At 59.8% G+C, this 21691-nt stretch overlaps 2 protein-coding genes across 6 annotated transcripts in view; both read right to left on the reverse strand.

Annotated features, from left to right (window-relative positions):
• The window catches only part of ADAP1 (ArfGAP with dual PH domains 1), a 78483-nt gene extending 61467 nt beyond the window's left edge, over positions 1–17016 (reverse strand). The window contains exon 1 of one of the 3 annotated variants that reach the window (XM_033840976.2): positions 16878–17016. In XM_033840976.2, the coding sequence (XP_033696867.1) occupies positions 16878–16971 (94 nt within the window). In that variant the 5' untranslated portion in view covers positions 16972–17016. Of the gene's footprint in view, positions 1–4510; positions 4850–16877 lie in introns of those variants that run through there. The other 2 variants (XM_033840979.2, XM_033840978.2) reach the window with 2 other exon arrangements.
• COX19 (cytochrome c oxidase assembly factor COX19) lies at positions 12227–20958 on the reverse strand. 3 transcript variants are annotated; one of them, XR_012325931.1, is made up of 4 exons: positions 20828–20958; positions 19923–20038; positions 16878–17020; positions 12227–12448 (listed from the first exon to the last, which is right to left on the reverse strand). XR_012325931.1 is itself a non-coding variant. In XM_073791818.1 (3 exons), the coding sequence occupies exons 1-3, from the start codon at positions 20907–20909 to the stop codon at positions 16940–16942; spliced, it is 279 nt and encodes a 92-aa protein (XP_073647919.1). In that variant the 5' UTR covers positions 20910–20958; the 3' UTR covers positions 16395–16939. The 3 variants fall into 3 exon arrangements, 1 of the variants encoding a protein (XP_073647919.1); XR_012325932.1 differs by lacking the exon at positions 12227–12448 and adding an exon at positions 15022–15541; XM_073791818.1 differs by lacking the exon at positions 12227–12448 and having other exon boundaries at positions 16395–17020.
• Positions 20959–21691: the final 733 nt, after the last annotated feature.

A 21691-nucleotide genomic window follows, 5' to 3' on the forward strand; every position in this document is an offset into this window, starting at 1 on the left:
ATAAACAAGTGGGACTAAAAAGCTTCTGCACAGCAAAGGAAACCATCAACAAAATAAAAAGGCAACCTATGGAAGAAAATATTTGCAAATCATATATCTAATAATGGGTCAATACCCAAAAAGAACTCATACAATAGCAATAAAACGAAACAAAACACTTCAATTAGAAAACGGGCAAGGCCTCCGAAGAGACATTTTTCCAAAGAAGATATGCAGATGGCCTGGTACATGAAAAGATGCTCAAATCACTAACCATCAGGGAAATGCAAATCAAACCCACAATGAGGTATCACCTCGCACCTGTTAGAATAGCCATCATCAAAAAAAGACAAGAAATAACAAGTGTTGACAAAGACGGGGATAAAAGGGGACCCTTGTACACCTGGGTGACAATGTAAATTGATGCAGCCACTATGGAAACAGACGTTCCTAAAAAATTAAAACTAGAACTTCCATACAATCTAGTAATTTCACTTCTGGATATTTTACTGAAGGAAATGAAAACAAATTCAAAAAGCTATCTGTACCCCATGTTCATTACAGCCTTATTTACCATAGCTAAGATATGGATGACAGGATAAAGAAAATGGGATGTATAATATATGAATATTATTCAACCATAAAAAAGCAGGAAACCTGGCCATTTGTGACAACATGGATGGATCCTGAGGGCATTATGCTGATAAAATAAACCAGACAGAGAAAGACAAATACTGTATACGCAATCTAAAAACAACCCAAACCTCAAACCAAAAAAACCCCAAACTCACAGATACAGAGAACAGATTGGTGGTTGTCAGAGGTAGGGTGGGGTGGGTGAAATGGGTGAAGGGGGGTCAAGAGGTACAGACGTCCAGTTACAAAATAAATGAGTCCTGCGGATGTAACACACAGCATGGTGTTACAGTGAAAAACACTGTGCTGTATATTTGAAAGTTCCTAAGACAGTAGATCTTAAAGGTTCTCATCACAAGGAAAAACTCTGCGTGCTGAAGGATATTAACTAGGCTTACCATGGTGATCATTTCTCAACACGTACAGATACCGAATCACTACGCTGTACACCTGAAACTAATATGACGTGACAGTCAATTATAACTCAATTTTTTAAAGAAGGTAGGAAATTCTGACACCTGACACAACATAATAAACGTTGAGGACATTATGTTCAGTGAAATAAGCCAGACACAAAAGGACAAATACTGTGTGATTCCACTTATGTGGGTCAAATTCATAGAGACAGAAACTGGAAGGGTGGGGGCTGGGAAAGAAGAGGGAGTCAGTGTTTAATGGGGACAGAGTTTCCGTTCTGCAAGATGGAAAGAGCTGTGAGATGGGTGGTGGTGATGGCTGCACGACAGTGTGAATGTACTTAACACCACCGAGCTGCACACTGAAAAATAACTTTTTTGTATATTTTACCACAATGAAAAAACAATTGAACCCAAAACCCAAGTGGGCTGCTGCTCCAGGGAGCAGGGACTGACTGCCCAGCCCACTCCTCAGCAGCCCCCTGCCAACCACGCTCTCAGAGGACCCTCTCCCAAACTAAGCCAAATTCCCGAAATTCCTCTCTGCCCAGGTTTACAGCGAAGTCTGAAAAGTCACCTCTGCCTTGAAGCCTTCCAGAGTTGAGGGAGGACCTCCCGCTCTGAGTTCACCCCCTTGGTCTTGCAGGCAGTTGCTCCAGTCCTGGGAGAGCTGCGAGGACGGGCCCCCAGGGCCACTCACACCCAGACACCCCCGGTCCAGGAGCAGCAGGGTCTCCACACTGCCGTCCCAAACCATCCGTCTTCTCAGGAAGCTCTCCTTAACGAGCCCAGACCTCACCGCCAATCAGAAGGCCCACGTGTGCTCAGAGGTGGTTCTGCCTGGCGCTCTAGGCAATCCCAAGGTCCAGGTGACATGCATTAAAGCCCCACAGAATGCTCACCCACACCTCAGCCCAATGAAAGAGCTGACAGGCCATGTCCTTCCTGGGCATCAGACCTGAGCTTCAAAGGTGACACTGTCATTTGTCCCAACTAGGCAGGTGACTCAGAGGAAGTAAGAGGCACAGCCCCCTACCCACACCCTCCAAGGTGGAGGACACCCCCTCCACCACCACCACGCCTGCAACGAGAGCAGCCTCTCCGGAAGCTGTTAGACAAGGCCCTGTGTTCAAGGGCAGGGGACCCACTCTTGGAGCAGACAATGGGAGGATCTGGGAGCAGGTCCCATGGGGGCTGCAGCCAACCCCAGACTGCGTTCCTCCCAGCAGCCCTTGCATGGCCAGCTGTGAGGTCTTCCCAGATCTGCTCTGGTGGTTAGGGGGGCCGGGGACCACCCCGTGTCCTGTGGTGCAGAGTGCAGGCCATGGGGACCCTCACCCTTGAGGCACCCAGCTCCTGGTGGGCTGCAGTTGAGAAGAGCAGCCATGAACCAGTCCATGTGACGGTGTTCTGTCCCCCCTCCAGCCCCCATCAATGCCAGAGTGGGCCCGAGTTGCCTATCTGGGCCACAGCAGGGATGGGAGGTCCCAGTGACACCCCACAGTGGCAAAGACTATGGACGGACCAGCGGGGCTCCAGCAGAGACCATACGCGGGCATCACATGGGGGTCACGGGAGGTCAGGGCAGGAGAGCCGGTCTGCCTTTGAGGCCCCATGTCCCCTAAGACAGCTCAAGTTCTCAGTCTCCCCAGCTGTAAAATGGGGGCAACAGCCCGTATCTTGTCTTGTCAGGCTGCCAGACAAGATGAGGCAAGATGCTGAGGTCATGGACCGAGTCTGAAAAGCAGAGGCGGGCCCGACGCCAGGGAGAGCCGGCGACTCCTGACCCCCTGTACCTGCTGGAGGGCCACACCCCTGGATCGAGTGGGTGGGTGGGCACGGCAGCTGCAGGGCCCACCACACCAAGGAAGCCCACTGTCCCTCCTGCCAGGGAGGCTCTGGGTCCAGAGAAGCCCCCGCTGGGCAGGGTGGCCAGGAAGGGGAGGGCCGGGGCCAGCTCCCCGCTGCCCGGGCCCCCCAGGCCAAGTCTGAGAGCAGAACATGCTGACCGCCCTTCCTCACCAGACTGCTCCCTGGCACGGCCGCTCTCCCAACAAGTGGAAACACAGGTCTGGGAGAGGGAGGTGGGACGGCGGAGCGGGCGAGAGCAGGCTCGGAGGGGACGCTCGGAGGGGACGGTGCTGCCGCCTCACTGCACAGACGAGGCGAGGCAGGCCCTCAGGGCGGCGGGGAAAGGCCCTCAATCTGCCGCCCCTCTGGGACACTCCAGCTCTGGCGTGGCCTCTCGAAGCCACACTGCAGCTGCCCAGCAGATGCCCAGCACTCGGCAGGGGCGGGGGCTGCGCTGGGGACCCCTCCTAGCCCAGCGGGCGAGCAGCAGAGGAGAGCTGGGGGGGTGTCCTACTTGCGGGGTGTCCAGAGACTGCGTCTCAAACAGGAGTCTCAGAACAAATGCAGAGTCTTCCCACCTTCCCCCCCGGGGGCTCGGCCACTCCCTGCTGTGGTAGGTTTGTTCTGAGGGGCTCAGGCTAGGAGCCCCCAGTGGAGCGCCCCGTGTGTCCCCGCAGAGCCTGGGGACAGCGCCTGAGCTGAGCCGTCCTCCCTGCTGGGGGCCTGAGCAGGTGAGCCTCTCGGGGCTCTTCCACCCCCCACCGCAGCGAAGCCGCGCCAGGGGCTGCCAGCCCAGAAGCAGGGCGCCACTGGTCCGAGAGCAAAGCCTTCTCTCCTCCTGCCAGTCCCAGCACACGTAGCCCCAGGGCTCTGGCGCCTTGGAAATCAACCCATAGCGGGCACCACCCAGGAGCAAAGTCTAGGAGATGCCTGCTGGGAGGATGGGGTGCAGGTAGCCTAGTGCTTGTTCCGAGCTGCACCTGCCCCTCTGCCCCACCTGAACTGGCCACCTGCCCCAGAGCAGTGAGGCCGGGTGGGGGGAGGGGCGCCCGTTCCCACGGGGTCCACGTGGAGGCGGCAGGTGCTTCCTCCCCCTGCCGCCGGGTGCAGGGCTAGAGGGGGGCTCCAGGCGGGGGCCCATGACGTCACCCGCAGGTGGGGGGCAGGGCCAGGTGGAACCCCACACCCACGCACAGAGGCCCGCGGCCCGCTTGTCCGTCCCCTCCCTGCAGCCGGTCGCCCGCCGCGATTTCCTCTTTCTTTGCGGAGCCCCAGGTTTCGCAAGGCGGCGGCGGTCCGCGGGTGACAGCGAGACACGCAGCCTGGGGGAGGGGAGGCGGAGACACAGCCGCAGGCCAGGGGCCGTGGGCGGGCAGGCGATGTCCGGGTCCCGGCAGGTGCCCTCGGGCCCGCGCCCCACCCGAGCGGGGACCAGGCTGCGCTGCCCGCGCCCCCCCACCAAGCAGGCGCCGCAGCACCCCTCCCCGACCCCGGGGCTGGCATCCAGGCCGGCACCCACCCCCGGCCGCATCCACTCGGGCCCTCCCCCACGCGGGCCGGCCACTACCTGGCCCGCACCCACCCAGACCCCCAGCTACCCCGGGCGCAGCCAGCGGGCCCGCACCTACCCGGGGCGCCGCAGTCCGCGCAGCGCGCGTTCGCCGGCCGCTGCAGCAGCTCCAGCACGGCCTTCCGCCGCTCCTTGGCCATGGCCGCGTTGCCGCCCCCCGCGACGCCGGGTGGGGAGCGTCCGCCCCGCCGCGCTAGGGCCCCGCGCAGGCCGCCCGCCGCCGCCGCCCCTGCGCCATCCTGAGCAGCTCAGCCCGCGCGCCGGTTCCGCATTCCTGCCGCCCGGCTCGGCTCCACCGCCGCCGCTCTCGTCGCCGCCGCGGCAGCCGAGCGTGTGCCGGCGCGGGGCCCGGGGCGCACGACGCGCTCTGGCCGGCGCGGCCCGCGGGCGGCCCCCAGCGGCGCGGGAGGGCGGGCAGCCTCCTCCCGCGCCGGCCAGGCGTCCCAGCCCGCGCGCCCGGCGTCCCAGCCCGCGCGCCCGGGAACCCGCCCGCCCGCGCGCCCGGGGACCCGCCCGGGGAGGTCTGCCCGCCGCCGCCGCCGCCGCCGCCGCCTCCGCCCACCCTATCCCAGCTCAGCGGCCCACCTGCCCGAGCGAGAGGCCACCAGCCACAGTGGTGGGGGGCTTGAGGGAACCAAATAACCACAGGCCTGGGTGGGATCATCCTTCGGTCATTTGGGCCCCAACAGCGCCTGGACACCTACTGTGCGCCCAGGGGGTCAGCACACCAGGTCCAGTGGGCACGCTGGGAATGCCTGTTGGAGGGAGGGGTGTGTGCCCAGTGCTGGGGGCCGGGGCTCACACCATCCCTGCCCTGGGAGGAGATGGCCGGCAGGTGACAAGGCCCAGTGAGTGCGGTGGGTGCTCAGGCTGGAGAAGGGCCCCCCCCCCGTCCACCCAGCAGAGACAGGACAAGGGGTGGGCCGCGGTGCTCCCGATAAAGCCCGTTCTGAGTCAGGAGGCCAGGACCGAGACACGGGGAGGGAGGGAGGTGATGCGCCCCCCCCCACCGCATTTTTTCAAATTCTTTTCATTTTCTTCTTAAATTATGAATGCAACGATGCATCTTGTTAAAAACAAATTGAAACAGTACCAGACTGAATCTCCCCACCTCCACCCCCGCCCCGGCAACTATGAGCCAACCATTGTTAACACCATTAGCATCCTTCCAGAACGGTCCTCGGCCTGTTAGAACACCAAGGGAGTCCCTGTTCCTCTGGTCTGCTGCTGGGGGTTTTGGGTCGGTTTATTTTCACTGAGTAAACCGTACGTGCCCCTTTTTGAGTCCATACACACAGATCTGCCCCTTTCTTTCCCAACGGCTGCGTTCTACTCAGAGCTGAACAACGACTTGTTCCCCAGGGACTGGCTGAGGGGCGGGCGTCTTCCATCTGCTGGGATCACAGTCGGACGCTCTGCAATCGTCCCGGGTGGGTCCACATCCGGCAGTGGCACCTCTGGGACAAGGGGAAGAGCATCCCAACTGGTGACAGGCCTGCCACCTCGTCCTCCGTGGAGGCTGTGCTGGTGCCAATTCACCAAGGCCTGGCCCCTGCCCGGCCCCCAGCCGCCCACTCTGCCCAACAGCAGGGACGCAGCCCTTCTAGGGCCTTGTGGGAGGGATGGGTGGCATTTTCATCTCTGGGTCCCCGTGCCAGGGTCAGAATCTGCCACACAGCAGAGTGGAGCACGTCACTGAAGACAGGCTGACGTCAATTACAACAACAGCTACTCTACCAACAGCACCAGGCATTAGGTCAGACCCCTCACATGTGTTTTCTTATTTAATCCCCATTTAAAGATGGGGAAACTGAGGCACAGAGCAGTTCAATCACACCCAAGGCCGCACGTGGCTTCTAGGTGGAAGGGCTGGGATGAACATACAGCTCGGAAACAAAGAGACACCCCACTGCTCAAGCAGGGCAGGGTTGCTGAGGGTCCAAGAGGGGCAGGGAAGCTACAGGGGCCTCAGAGTAGGGCAGGTGCGGAGCAGGCAGGGCTGAGCGCACAGCCACGCCCTGTTTGGCGGTGGGTTGTTCACTGTCTCTGTCTTCCCATCCGGCTAAGGAGGTGAAGATACTGTCCAGGTAGGCAGGAGGAAGTGAGAATTCAAGAAACAGACTCTTAAAAGACGAGACAGGCAGGTCAAGATCTGCAGCGCCCCCCACCCCCCCGCGCCCAGGCTGGAGTGAAGGCACGGGGTGCAGTGGGGCTGGGGTGCAGGGCTCAGGACTCACAAAATTCAGAAGGTGACAGGCAGCCCAGGGTGGGCCACAGCCAGACACCGGCTGGCCCAGCGTCCTGGGGCTGCTGGGGGCCAGACCCCGGGGTCCCCGAACGGCCCTGGGGGTCCGGCTCCTGTCCTGAGGGGGATGGGGACGAAGGAGAGTGACCACTCTGTCTGCTTTTGGGGGGGGCACACGAGGGTGAGTGGGGAAACAGCTGTGCTTGCCTGGGTGTAGGGGACGGGAAATGCCCGGGACTCAGGGCCTCGTGGCCCGAGGAAGGCGTTGGGGATGGTGGGGCCGCCAAAGCCCACGGAAGATCCAGGGAGGGGTCCACTCCAGGGCTGGGGACAGAGTCCAGGGCAGTCGACGCCGAGGCAGCTACAGCGGGTGGGTTGCCCAGGAGGGGGCCGGGGCCCGCTGGGCAGCAGCACCAACGGCCTGGGCAGCAGAGGGCCGTGCGGGAGGTGGGGAGATGGCCACGAAGACGGGCGGTGGGGGGGGGAGGGGAGGGCCCAGAAGTTGAGGTGGGAGGGCTGAGGGGGGCTGCAAGGCGGTGGGGCTGCTGGCAGGCAGAGGACCAGCACCAGGGCGGGGGTGCAGCAGGCATCCTCATCCCCACAGAGGGCAGTGCAGCCCCCAGCCACCGGCAGCTGTCCCCAGACTCCTAAGGAGCTTCTGTAGAGCAGGTGGGTAGGCACTCCTGCCCGGACGGGGAGGGGAAGGGAGGGGAGGGGACACGCCAAGCGCAGAGGTCGCCAGCGGCAGGGGCACAGCGATGCTCAGAGCTCCCTGGCTGACGCGTGTGCCGGCCTTCTGGGCAGCCGGGTCCTTCCTTCCATAGGCCCCTCCCCTCGACAGCATTCTCGCAGCGCCTGCTGTATGCAGAGCCCTTAGCAGCTTGACCCGTCTAAGTAGGGGAGAAGACGGGGAGCCCCAGGCTGTGCCAGCACCCCTGGCCTGAGACCCGGGTTTAGGATGAATTAGCCCCAGCCCCGGCACGGGGGTGGGGAGAGTGGGCGCTGCCTTCCAGCCCTTCCCTGGACGCACTGTGCTCGGGGGCTGAGCAGCCACTAGGTTCCGGGGTGGCGCTGGGCGAGAATGGGGCAGGGCAGGAACCAGGCCAGAACCCTCCTGGGGCCTCACAGGGCTGCAGAGGCATCCCTCCGCCTGCGCCCACCCTCCTCCCCGTGCCTGCTGAGCCAGACCCAGAGGGGACCCCCGTGGGTCTTCCCAGGAGCGGGGTGGCTGGGGATTTGGGGTCAGCCCTCCACTGGGGGCTGAGGAAGCAGGCACCCCCCAGAAGGGTGGAGATGGCACGAAGATGGTGGCGAAAATGAGCGACGGGGACACGCCTGGCCACGAGGACCAGCTTCCTGGTGTGGCTTGGGACAGTTCCTGTTTTAAAGCCCTCACCCAGTGCAGCTCCTGAGCCTCTGCCCTCAGCCTCCGGCCCCACCCCCAACAAAAAGGATCTTTTTTTTTTTTTCTTCACCAAGAGAAACACAGAAAAACCCAAAGGAAAGGGGACCCTTGGTATAGCAGGGCCACTCAGGAGCTTTGCGTGTGCTTAACAGACACAGGTATGGAGGCCCCTCCCCACCCTAAAGCCAGGGGGCAGCAGGGACAGGCCCCTGGGACCAGGACGGTTTCTCCATCTGAGAGCGGCACCGGCCCTGGAGACCCCCTGGGAAGACAGGGTCTCAGGGTTGTCCCCAGAGGTGACATGTGGGGTGGGGTGTCTGTGGGGGCAGGGCGCTATGGGTTGTTTAGTGGGTTTGGGGACATTTAAAAATATTTTTTGCTTGGTGTCCCTAAGAGAACCAGCATCTTGCAGGAGGAGGAGGGTGGAGCATCTCTCGGGCTTGGAGCGAGGCTGCCAGGACGTGGCTTCCCAAAGGCAGTGAGCACGGGCGGCCTGGCTGGGGCAGGGGCGGGAGCCGCAGGGAAAGGTCCCAGATGCAGTCTGGGGAGCCCGCAGCAGCAGCAACATCCAGCCGTGGATCTGCAGTTCACACACAAATCAGCACAACTCAAACTCACTGATAGGGACTCCCCTGCTGGCACAGTGGTTAAGAACCTGCCCGCCAATGCAGGGGACACGGGCTCGAGCCCTGGTCCAGGAAGATCCCACATGCCGCAGAGCAACTAAGCCCGTGCACCACAACTACTGAGCCTGCGCTCTAGAGCCCACAGGCCACAACTACTGAGCCTGTGCTCTAGAGCCTACGAGCCACAACTACTGAGCCCGTGTGCCACAACTACTGAGCCCGTGTGCCACAACTACTGAGCCTGTGCTCTAGAGCCCACGAGCTACAACTACTGAGCCCATGTGCCACAACTACTTAGCCTTGCTCTAGAGCCCACGGGCCACAACTACTGAGCCTGTGCTCTACAGCCCACGAGCCACAACTACTGAGCCCGTGTGCCACAACTACTGAAGCCCGTGCGCCTAGAGCCCGTGCTCTGCAACAAGAGAAGCCACCGTAGTGAGAAGCCCGCGCACTGCAACAAAAAGTAGCCCCTGCTCGCTGCAACTAGAGAAAGCCCGCGCGCAGCAACGAAGATCCAACGCAGCCAAAAATAAAATAAATAACTAAATTTTAAAAACTCACTTATAAAGAACTCTTACAAGCCAACGGGAAGAGGATCTGCACAGAGCCTTCTCCAAGGAAGACGCACAGACGGCCAGTGTGCACGTGACGCCGCTCAGCACCACGCGTGGTCAGGGAGACGAGACACGGCCGCACACACGCTGGGACGGGGGCAGTTCAGCCAGAGACTCGCCAGTGCTGACACTTAAACACACTCACCACGCAACCCAGCAGTGCCACTCCGAGGTACACACGCAAGACAGAAAACACACGTTCACTCAGAAACACGCACGTGCAGCGTTACTCACAGGAGCCAAAGGGGAAAGACCCGCGTCCATCAGCAGATGAATAGATACACACAACGTGGTCCCTCCCTGCAGTGGTACAGGACTCGGCCACAGGAAAGGAAGGAGTGCTGACACAGCTAGAACCTGGACGAACCTTGAACACGCGATGCTCCGTGAGAGAACCCAGTCACGAAACGGCAGCGTGCGTTTCTGCTCATGTGAGTCCTCGGATCTGAAGAGTATTTCCACGTGACAGTCCCAGCCCCTGTGCTGAGCCCACCGGGTCCACTGAACGGAGGGGTCCTTCATTCCGCCCCTCAGCAGCCCTTAGTGACGGGGAGGCCCTGGGTCACCTGCCTCCTGAGGCTTGTCTCCAGGATCAGACCACAGGCCTGAGGACTGAGCACAAGGGACCCCCCACACCCCCAGAGGGAGGCGGCGGGGAAGCCCGCAGCCCCTTTGGACGCATCTCACAGCTCACCAGGCTCTGCAGACTGCAGACAGAGCCGGGCCGGGCTCTGACCCAACCTGTCAGGACAGGCCTCGGACAGGGGGATGGGGCGGGGCGTGAGGGGTCGTGGATTTCCCAGAGAGGGGTCCTCTGTCTGTGCCCCACCCTGTCCATCAATCTCCCCTCCCCCAGGATCTCGCACCACGTCACTGACATCCCCCCCAGCTCCCACTGAGAGGTGGGACCTACCTGCTCGCCCCCACCTGGGGCGGGAGCCAGGAGTACTCCCACCCGCGGAGGACGGTGCTTCCGGGGCTGCCGGGAAAGGATGCAGCTTCCACCGGGCGCACTCTGTGTCTCCCTCTCTGCGTGTCTCTCCTTCTCTCTGTGTCTCTCCCTCTAGCTCTCTGCCTCGGTCTCTGTCTTGCTCTCCTGCCGAGGCCCCGCGGAGGCAACTCTGCCTGAGTCCCCTCCGCTCAGGTGCTGGCCACGCGGAACGGCCTCAGGGAGCCTCAGCCACCACCTCACCGGGGGTGAGAACCCCCGGCTGACCGCAGCCCATCCCAGGGCCGTGAGGGTGGCAACCATCGAATGCTGGGGTCAGAAGCCAAGTATGGGGCGCTGCCACCCAGCGAGGGCACGGGGGTCTCTGGAAAGCCGGCCCCACAGCCATCACGCCCAAGACTCTCTGGTCAGAGTGAGGCCGGGAACGGAGGCCCGGCGCAAGCCCTCCTCCAGTTCCCTGTGCCCCAGGGTGGTCTCCTCTGGACGGGGCTCCACCGCCCTCTGGCACACAGCCCGTGGGTGTGGACGGCGAGGCCCCTGCCGCCGTCACTGAGCCCGTGCTGGGCAGGGCGCTGGCCCAGGCGCTGGGGGGCAGGGGGAGTTGATGAGCCTCAGCTGGGGCCCCCACTGCACTCAGGGCCCCCCAGCTGGGCCGTCGTGTCAGCAGGACCTGGGGCCTCAGGCATGCAAAGCCCTGGTCCAATCTTTAGGTCCTGGAGTGTGGAGGCCACTGCACATAACACTGTCCCCTCGGGGGGGCCCCCGGGGACAGCCCTCCCACAGGTGTCTCTCAGGTGCTGCAGTGCCGCCACCGTCCAGCAGGGGCCGGCACGCCACCACATTCTGTCCCCCAGGCACCAGGACCACGGTCTCCAGAAGGGGAAGGCCCCCAGGCTTCTGTCCTTCAGTAGCAAGGCCAGCCCACCCCTGGCCTAACCAACCCTAACTGCCCCCACCCCTGCCCTGACGTGGTAACGCGGCTCAGCACCCTCAGAAAGCTCTGTCCCCCCAGCGCCGAGGTGCCGGAGACCCTCCCCGTCCGGGAGGGTCTGCCTGTTCCCCCAACACAGTCTGCAGCCCCCAGCGCCCATCATGGGGCCTCACTCTGTCCCCAGTGCCCAAGAGATCTGCTTCCCTTCACACTCAGAAAGCGGCCATCAGAGACACCGCTGGGCCCCCGGAAGCTGAGTCCTCATCTGCCATCGCACGTAGCTCTGTAAATCCCACGCAAGCGCAGCTGGCAGAATCCTGCAGATGGAGGCTCCCGGAAGGTGCTGGAAGTCGCGGGTTTATCGCTGGGCCCTGCAGGGAACACGGCAGGAAGCCCGCTGCTCTGAGATTCCCCGACGCCCGCTTCCCCCCGGGGCTCTGCAAGAGCACCCTCGGCCCTGTTCCCGGGGTGAGGGACCCCCACTCCACAAGCACAGCTGAGACTTGATTCCATCCCTCCAGGAGAGACTTTATTCACAGTGTTAAGACAAGGTCACTTGCTGCACGGGTTAACAGAACGTTCCTCATGCCTCCTGCAACAATAAAGCCCCATTTTATCTAGTCCATAAATACCTAATTTCACTAAAAGACTGACTTCAAGCACCAGGCAGGTAGAATGACAGACACCAAAGACAGGAGCCCTTTCTTCCCCAGTAAAGGCTGGGGAAGCGGCACCGCAGACGGGAAGACATGCTCGTGGGGGCCAGCCTGTCCCCCGCCCCGGGGTCACTGCCGGAGCTCCCACTTCCCACGGGGAACCAACGCGGCCCCTCCCTTAAGAGCTGACAGGGTCCACGCCCTGGTGGCGGCCAGCCTGCCCTCAACCAGCAAGGCCACACGGCACCCGACACACAAACTAGCACAGTCTCTGCTCACGGGCCGCAGCCAGTTACAACCACGGGCACGCAACTTGTAGAGAATATAAAATACAACTAAACACGATGAGTTTTAAACTAATGATTTTATTGTTTCTATCAAAATGATATGTGCATGTTATGAAATACAGCCATGAAGAAAAGCTCCCTGCCGCTCAGCCCGAGGCGGCGGACTGGTCCGAAGGTGCGCGGGTGCCCTCTGTGCCCGTTCAGCGGTTCCCCGCTGCTCAGGCCACTGAGTGGGTAGGAACCGCCACCGAGCGGTCTTAAGCTGTTCTTCCACAAACTCCTAAAATGGAAATAGGTTGACGGAAAATAAAGTTTCTAAAAGAAAAATACCAGGAAACCACCCGGACTGGCAGACGTCCTGAACATCTGCTGTTCAGGGTTCCAAACCCGCTCACACCTGCAGAGAACCAGGGGACGTCCAGACAGACACCTGACAAGAAGGGGGGCCCCGTCCCACACGCCACGCTGGCAGTGACTTTCCGATCCCGGTTATTAAGTACGTACCCATTCTCCGCCGTCTGCCAGCAACAAGCCCAGCAAAGCCAGTGCCAAAGATTCCGAAAAACACAGGGATTTAAACTCAGCCCTGAGAAAATTCGACCCACACCCGGGCTGCTGCGCATCATGAGGACAGGCGCTCGGCCGTCGGCCGTCCTGGAGTCCGAGCAAGCCGCCCGCCGCTTGGCCCCGTGCCGCGCCCCAGAGTCCTCCCAAAGCGCCGGCAGGTGCTGCCGCCGGCAGAGGACCAGCCTCAAGTGCACACGTCCTGGTCCCGGAACCCGAGACTCTGCGGCCCCACGTGGCAAAGCGGACTGTGCAGCTGTGGTTAAGGGGCTTGAGAAGGGAGGCGGGATTATGCCAGGGCGGGGGGGAGGGGCAATGTCATCACGAGGGCCCTAACAGGAGGGAGGTGGGAGGGCCAGGGCCAGAGGGAGGTGTGGGGAGGAGGCCGACGGGGGTGAGAGAAGCCACTGGCTCAGTGGAGGACGGCCTCGGGCCACGAACCGCGGTGCCTCTAGGGGCTGGAAGGAGGAGACGGACCCTCCCCTCTGGGCGTGTGGCCTCCGGGCTGGGGCAGGAATGTGTTTAAGCCACCAAGTCTGTGCTGACCTGTTAGTGGGGAAGAAAGCTGACTTGCCTTTTTTAAAAAATAAAAACACTGCCTTCCTAACAGTAGACGTATTCCAGCCACCCTGTGTGCTGCCTGAGGTTTTCACAGAGTTGCTAAAAGGACCTGGGGCCCAGCCAGCAGAGTGGAGGCCTGCGCGAGGCTGTGGACGGAGGGTGGCCTGGCCCTGCGCCCCGAGCTTCCGCCCCAGGGGCTGGAGTGAGAGCCAGGTCAAGGGGCTCCGTTGGCCTCACTTGCCGGGAAGGCAGCTGTGGGCCCAGGTCTGACCTGATTGCTCCGGCTTACCTCCTGCCTAAGGAGGACACTTGGAAAACATTCTGGAAATTGTCTTCTAATAATGTCGCTGGCTCATCGTGACGAGTATGTATGAGAAATAAAAGGCATTCTTTACATGACAAATGACGGGCAACTACAAATATCTCACAGGAGCTTTGGCAGGACCAGACAGGACGTCTGGACCCCTGAGCCTGGCATTTTTAGCAACTGAGACCCAGGAGACAGCAGGCAGCGCGGGAAGCTGCTGCCCTTTGTCAAGAGCCCGACCGTCCCCTCCTGACGCAGAAACCACTACGTCTGCATTCTATCCGAGATGCATGAATGTGTCTCAAAGTGAGTATTTACCCAACCACGTATATAGAAAGTTCAACTACAAAGAGCTTAGCACAAAACATTTTTTTAAATGATTCCAAAATAATTTCAGACTTCCAAAAAGTTGCAGAAACAGGCCAGTTCTGTCTGCCTGCTTCTCCCGACGACACCCGCTGCGAGCACAGGACAAGAAGTGCTGTGACTGACGTGCGGGCCCTCGGGCTCCCCGGTGGCCCTAGCCTCCCTGGACCCTTGGCCCGGGGCAGCCCCTCCATCTGTTGTCCAGGACGCGGCCCTTCTGGGGAGCGCTGTTCCTCACTCTGCAGCCCGTCCCGCATGTCAGGTGTGTCTGCGTGTGCTCATTAGACTGAGGTGAGGCACTCCGGGGAAGACAACGGCAGAAGCAATGCCGCCTTCTCAGGGCATCGGTTGGGGCAGGCGCTGTGGGGAGCGGGCAGTCAGGCAGCCACGCTGAGAAGCCTCAGCTGCTTGCCAAGTGCCTCGCGGGGCGCCCTCCAGACCAGGCAAACCCGTTCCACGTCACGCTGCCCACCAGCCTCAGGACCACCGACGCCCCTTCCTTCCATGTGGGTTGGGACCCGGAGGAGGGGTGTCCCTTCCTGCACTGATACGTTTACCCCATTCATTATTTCCATCAACGGGGGCTCCTGGGTAGGAACTGATTCTGCAGCCAAAGCCCACAACAGTCCTTCCTTCTTCTGCTCCACTGGTCCCCGATCGGGCCACTGGGAGCTCCATCGCATGTCCTCTCGACAAGCCCATCATGGTTCCAGCAATTCCTTACTTTCTGACACAAGAGGGTCCAGGCTCACCTGGACTTTCCTGCCCCTGGGTCCTCCTGCTGGAGAGAGGCTCAGATCCGTGCTGCCAGGGGTCACTGCCCCTGGTCCCTTGGTGCCCAGAGCGAGGGGACGTCCGTACGAACACGCGCGCACGCATACACACTTACACGTCTGCTTCTCTACCCGCTGCCCTGGCAGATGTCCGAGAGCCAGGATCCCACAGCCCCGGCTCTCATCACCCACAGCACAGCTCCAGCTTTTTCCACCTTAAAATTCACAGCCTCAGAACCACTGTCCACATGAAGAACAAACATACTAACCAGGGTACAAATCTCGTCTTTTTGTTTCTAGCTTTAATCAAAACACTATTTTCCAAAGCTACCTGGACAAGTCCCGTCCCATCGGCCCCTCTGCCGTGGGCAGAGTCAGCGTTTGCGACACGGCTGGGCTCGGGGTCACTGCTGCTGTCCCACGTGGCCCCCCCACGTCCCGGTTTATCTTTTGAGCACAGAAAATAAGAACATGGCTCCGAGTCAGAAGCACTCAGAGAGCTGCCCCCCACTCCACACCTGTCGGCAACCATCCTCACTGGTTTCCAGTTTGCCTTCCGTAGTTTCTTGCTGCTCAGGCACGTGGGTGTTGTGCTGGTTCCTTCTCTCTCTCTCACCACGACGTTCTCTGGGCCCTGGTTCCCTCTCGGAGCCCGCTCACGGTGAGCCACCCCGGGGCAGCGCGGGGCGCTCCGTTCTCTCTCCCCCAGTCCTTCCTGTGGCCGCCCAGGGCCCCGTCTCTAAATGCTTTCCAACTGCAGACAATGCTGCGATAAATAACCTTGTGTGTGTGTGATGCTGCACTGTTGGAAAACACAAAATATTTTCGTGCCTCACTTTGCTGATAGAAACCACGGCTTTTCATAAACTAGCTAAAAATATGGAAACCACCTGCAGAACAATTAGAAGCACAGACAGAGAGCCGATGCTGAACAGTGACAAACCACAGATGAAGCCCTTGGTGCTGGGGAGCCCCGTGGAGATGGGACCAGCCTCAGAGGGACCATCAGGGAGGGCCTGACCTAGTATGGCCATCACCGTAGGACCGAGGCAGAGGGACGTCAACACAGAGAACTGGACACGGCCGAGGAGCAGACCACGAGGGTTTCCCGGAGCCTGGCCTGGGTTGCCAGGCAGAAGAAGGGGGGGATCAGGGCCGGCTGTCCCCACCAGCGGGGACACACCTGGATCCTCCCAGCACTGGCCACACTGGGACAAAAGCCAGCTGACTGGGGGGGCCGGGGAAGGCAGTCCACAGGGCAGGTCCGGGGGCTCTGCTGTGGTTCTGAGCCCACACGACAAGGCGCCCCAGAAACGCCATCGCAGGGTCTGCACCCCCAGGAGGTCTGTCCTGACAGCGCCCTGGGCAGCTCTCAGCGGGAATGCGCTGCCCCGACCACGTTTGGCCGGGAAGCAGGGATGGCTGCCGTCTCGGGGGCTTCCTCGGAGTAAAAGCACTGGAGGCTACTGTGCACATCGATCGACGGGGGGACGTTCTGTTTCTCAGTTACAGCAAATGAGTTCTTAAAATTAAACCAACTAGTTTAACAAGTATCGTCTGATCCAAATCAGAAAATGCCCCTGGACTAGAAAGATACGTGGTGTTTGTGCATCAGCAAAAAAAAATCAAGAAGTCAGAAAAATCAAAAGCCAGGCTGCTTCCCACTTCCAAGTTTATCCTCAAAAAGAAAGAAAAAAAGAAAGAAAAGGCACGTATATTTATGAGTACAAAGAGAAACGCATTTGCTAGGAAACGTTTTCCTGATAATCTCTGTCTACATGACAGACCACAATTCGTGAACATTTATCACTTTTGCACCGAAAAGACACGCAGAACCCGTGATGTGAATCCAGCGTCTCACAGGAACCTGCGGTGTCCACTCACTAGGCGGACGTCATCCGGCACCTCACCTTCCCGGGAGCTCCATCGCACACCTGAACTTAAAGATAAAACCTAACACTCCTGGGGGAAAATGGGATCTAAAAGGGACAACGGTTTTCCAGAATCCCTTTGGGAGTTTCAGAAGACGAGCCATCTCCCAGCCACGAGGCGCATCGATCAGGGAGGGGTGTATGTCTTTATTTCGAGTGGCACCTCGCGGGCGTCACCAAAGCCCCTTCCTGAGCCACGGTACCTACAAGCAAGCTGCTGGGGCGGCAGGTCATCGGACAACCCACACAGCCCTGCGGGCTTCTTCCCATCACGGTTCCGATTTTGTCTCTGACTTTCCATCTATCAAATCTCCAAATCCCAGTTTTTCCAGGGGTTCTGGTACCATCAGCTGCCTGAAAGGAAAAGTGAGAGCTGTCAGGGTGGCCGGGAGGACAAGCCCTGTCCACGCGGGGCCGAGGTAGGCCCTGGGCACCCGCCACCATCTCACCCCCAACCACTCCGTCCTGGGAACAGACCCCGAGCGGTACCCTTAGCCCTGCACCCCCGAGGGGCAGGAAGCAGCCGAGGCCGGGACAGAGGAGCCCCGCCGTGCTCCCGGCCACACCTCCCTCGTCATGTGGCCCCGGAACTCGCGGGGCCGGCCGCCTAGACAGCCAGCAGGAGACCAGAGGCAGAGCGTGTTGAGGTGCAGGGGTGAAGGAGAGCCTGGCAGCTCCGGGGTGCAGTCCCTCCATTCCTGCCCCCTTTACCTGCCCCCGATTGCCATGCGCACGAAACCCAGTGGCCCAGCAACAGTCCTTAAGACGATGTCCCCAGAATCGCAAACCCCAGGTGGCACAATCTAACCTGGCAGCAGATTAAACCAACTGTACAGTGATGGGATGCACAAGACACTCCTTAAACCCAAAACAGGCAAATAATGATAAACCTTCCCACACCTTTGCCAAAAGAGTACAACTGGCCGACAGCTCTTACAACTGACTGTCAGCTCCACTGCGGTCGGCAGGACCACGACTCCCAAAGGACACCCTATTCCCTAGAGCTTGTGAGTGCGACCTTACACGGGAGGGGGGTTAAGGCTGAAGATGAAAATAACGTCAATCAGCCAGTCTGGAGATGAGACCACCGTGGATTATCCAGGTGGACCCAACCTAATCCCATGAATCCTTAAAATTAGAGAAACTTTGCTGGCTCTGGTCAGAGACAAAAAATGTAAAGAGGAGAGAGGAGGGACCGGATGCAGCTCTGTGGAACGTGAGGGTGGAGAAAGGGGCCTCAGGCTGAGGACATGGCGTCCCTGGGAGCTGGAACAGGCCAGGAGACGGCGCCTCCAGAGGGAACCTGCCCGCACCTGGGTCGGGCAGAGGGCTTTCCCAGGACCATGTGCTCTACCCTCTGGCACCCGGTCAGGAGGCCCGGCCTCAGGCGGGAACCGGACCTGAGGTCGGGGATCACACGTGTGTTTGCTGGGTCTCTGCCGACAGTGCAACCTCAATTTTAACAGTTGCTGCTGTGCGAAAACGTGCCCCCACCTAAGTCGCAGACACGTCCACTTCAGGCTGACAGGGCCCGAGTCCTCGTGAGGCGACTTGCAAACCCTACCACGGTCTGGTTTTTAAAACGACACACGTGAAGTAGGTAGGGGCAAAATAAGGTTTGGAATGTCGGCAGAGGAGAAAAGAGGCTTTAAAAAGGGTGATGGATGAGGGCAAAATGGGCAAAACCTTGATCCTGAATCTGGGTGATGGTTATGGAGATCTAGACGATCCTCTGCTTCTGTACGTTTGAGGATTTTCATTGAAAACAAACTGAAAGTCTCCAGTCAAAATAACTGACCAAGTCAGAAACACATACATCCCCGTACATTCATCCAAACGTCGCCTGACCAACCAGTGAAGCCACTTGACTCGTGGGACCCACAGAGCGGTGGCCGCGTCCCCGTCTCCCCACGTCCTCAGCGGCCCAGGGAGGATGGTGCCCAAAAGCTGCGCTGGGTGAGGGGCCACCACATGGAGGCGCGGGCAGCTCCCTCCCAGGGGCAAATGGGGAAAAGAGGGCGCTTCTGCTGGCCCTGCCTGGAAGCCCTGGTCAGGCAGCAGGAGCTGCTCTGGGACCCAACCAGCCAAACCCTCCGAGCAACCTCACGCAGGAGCTGCTGGGCCGCGTGCTGGCCCAGGGATGACTGACCCAGGGACGGTGACCCGAGCTTCGGGGAGGCGGGCGACCTGCTCACACCCTCACACAGGGCGGAGACCAGCTCCAAACTCAGTCTCGGAGGCGTGGCCACACCAAGAAGAAACTCAAGGAGTTCAGGGGTTTTGAAGACGCATCAATTTGAAAGAGAGTGACTGGAACGTGCAGATCCGACTGATGCGCTACTCGCTACTCGGGGCCGGGGCCGGCCCGTCGTCAGATGCCAGCACCGCGAGCCTACGCGACTCAGGAAGCCACCTGAGGGTCCGTCCCCCTCAAAGGCCCCAGTGTCCCCGACAGCCCTCAACACACCGGGGCCTGAGAAGCACAGCAGATCTTGCCTGGGGCGGAATGTCTGAGTTTGTTAAGGGAAAATGAAAATGAGGCTCAGGTTTTTGTCAGCCTGTCTTCAGACACGGCCTCTGATGACTCGACTCCTTAGTGAACTAACGAAGGGCTCAAAAGGCAGAAATAAAAGTTCCCACCCAAGGACGTAATTGTACGTTACGCACTTTTCCCCGTGAAGGTTTACAATAGTACTTATTTTAAGGAAAATCTCAACAGATCAGTTAAGAGCGTTCTTGTTTTCTTTAAAGGTGACATCCAGTAAATTCTGATTAAGGCAGGAAGAATCACTCGTCGCTCATCGTTCCTTACGGGGCCCACTGTCTCGCCTGTCACGCTGCAAACAGCTCTGAGCCGACGTGGAACAAAACAACAGAGCACATACTTTTATGTTCCAAGAAAAATATTTAAAGGAATAAGCTGTGTACCCACAAATCTTCAAATCTTTCGACTCAGTCAGCATTTTTACGATGTGCGATTCTGAAAGCTGAATGACATGTCAGTAGCCCCCAAACTTGGGAAGAAAAAATACTCGGAGGAGGGCAATCACGTCCAATGCTATCACGGGAGAAAAGGTTCCCGTGATTTTGCTAAACGACTTGGAGTACAACTGAATCTCTGAAAAGCCTCAACTTCGCGGGCAAGCAGCCCTACAGTTCCGAAACACAAGCTGAACTGAGGCCTCTGGGAATCAACATTTTAGCCAGAGACGCGGGAGGGGGGAGAAGCCATAAATAACCGTTGGCATGTACTTGCCTCTCCATCCTGCACTCCAGATACTCTTTTGACTCGTTTCTGCACAAAGCATTTTCGAAATTGTTGTCCCGGAGACACTTCATGAATCTCTCTTTAAAGCTTTTACATTCCCCTGTAACAAACAGAAAAGCGTCTCCTTCTTAAAGTGAAAACATCACAGGCCCGCCCCGCAGCCTTACTGGCAGAACCCCTCCTCCCCTTTTGAAAACTGGTTTCCTCCCGAAACACGCTGGAAACAGACTGGAAAAAGCAAATGTACCAAGTGGGAAAGCAAGTACAGGAGAAGGAGGGCATCCAGGCGGCGGCGCCGGGCAGCACCCCTCCTCCCCCTTTGAAAACTGGTTTCCTCCCAAACACGCTGCAAACAGACTGGAAAAAGCAAATGTACCAAGTGGGAAAGCAAGTACAGGAGAAGGAGGGCATCCAGGCGCCGGCGCCGGGCAGCTCACACGGGATTCTCCCGACGTTGCCGCGTGTGTCTAACATTTCTCAGTAAAATGCTGGCACACGAAAAATCCATCCATAAACCTATCTCCGAAGCCTTGGTTTCCACGTAGTTTGCGACGATCAGGAGCGTCCTTCGCTCTCGCGCGAGACACCTGTTTAACCCCGCGGGCCTCACACCCGCGAAGGACCCTGTCAACGCAACGTCGGCCTCAGACTGGAGGCCGGGACTCCGCGTCCCCTCCCCGGTTCCGAGGGCCCAGCCCTGTCCGGCGCCCACCCTCGGGCCGCGGCGGGAGGCCCTGAGCCGGGACCGGACGCGGCCGGGCCGAACCCAGCCTCAGCGGCCCCGCCCGCACCGCGAGCAGACGCCAGTGCCTCCCCGGCCGCGCGGCTCCAACGAGCCGGCCCACAGCTGCGCCGGTCCGGCCGGGGAGCCCCGACCGGCCCCGCTCACCGAAGTGATCCAGCGGGAAGCTGCCCTTGTCCGGGGGCCGCGGCTGGAAGCTCTTGGACCCGAAGTTCATGGCCGTCGACATGATGGCGGCGGCCGGAGTCTCCAAGAGCGACGCGCGCTGTACGCAGGACGGCCGGCCGAGCGCCGAGCAGGCCCCCGCAGGAGCGCCGATCACGTCGAGCGGCGAGCCACCCCTGGTCGCTTGGCCCCGCCCCTCGCCCTATAGGGCCCGCCCTCACCACCAGGGCCCCACCCCCGGGCTCTAAAAGGCCCGGACCCTCCGCCAATTGCTCTGCGGGACCCTATGACCCTAAGGGCAACCCAGCGGCAGAGGGTCCAGCCGTCACCCCCTCACGATGAGGAAATGGAAGTTCAGAGACGTTCAGCAACTTGCCCAAGGACACACAGCAGACTTGCACGGTCCTGCAGGCTGTGCCTATGGGTCTCTGTATCCCCGAGAGTCTGCAGGGGCTTCTCCCCACTGGGCACCAGGGCCTAATCCTGGTGCTTGCCTGGTGAGAAGGAAGGAGCGTTAGCTTCCTGCGGCTGCCGTAACAAAGTGCACACTCTGGGCGGCTTAGAACAACAGAAATTCTCTCACAGTTCTGGGGGCCAGTCGTCTGAGATTGGAGCGTCCACTCCTGGCCTCTCCCATCCCTGCTGGTGGGTTGCTGGCTTGTGGATGCATCACCCTATCTCTGCCTCATCACGTGGCAGCTCCCTGTGTGTCACTGTCCAAATCTCCTCCTTTTATGAGGACGCACTTGTATTGGGTTAGGGCCCACCCCGATGACCTCACCTTAACTAATTACATCAGCAAGGACCCTGTTCCCGGAAAGTTCACATTCTAAGGTAGGGGGAGCT

The sequence above is a fragment of the Tursiops truncatus genome, chromosome 15, assembly GCF_011762595.2.
Source record: "Tursiops truncatus isolate mTurTru1 chromosome 15, mTurTru1.mat.Y, whole genome shotgun sequence".
Classification (NCBI taxonomy): domain Eukaryota; kingdom Metazoa; phylum Chordata; class Mammalia; order Artiodactyla; family Delphinidae; genus Tursiops; species Tursiops truncatus.

Excerpts from the sequence above, each read along its gene's own strand:
- COX19 (XM_073791818.1), bottom strand. The coding sequence starts at position 20,909 with ATGTCGACGGCCATGAACTTCGGGTCCAAGAGCTTCCAGCCGCGGCCC. Across the intron at positions 20,039-20,827 it reads CTTCCCGCTGGATCACTTCG|GGGAATGTAAAAGCTTTAAA; the intron begins GTGAGCGGGGCC and ends TGTTTGTTACAG. Across the intron at positions 17,021-19,922 it reads AGTGCAGGATGGAGAGGCAA|CTGATGGTACCAGAACCCCT; the intron begins GTACATGCCAAC and ends CCTTTCAGGCAG.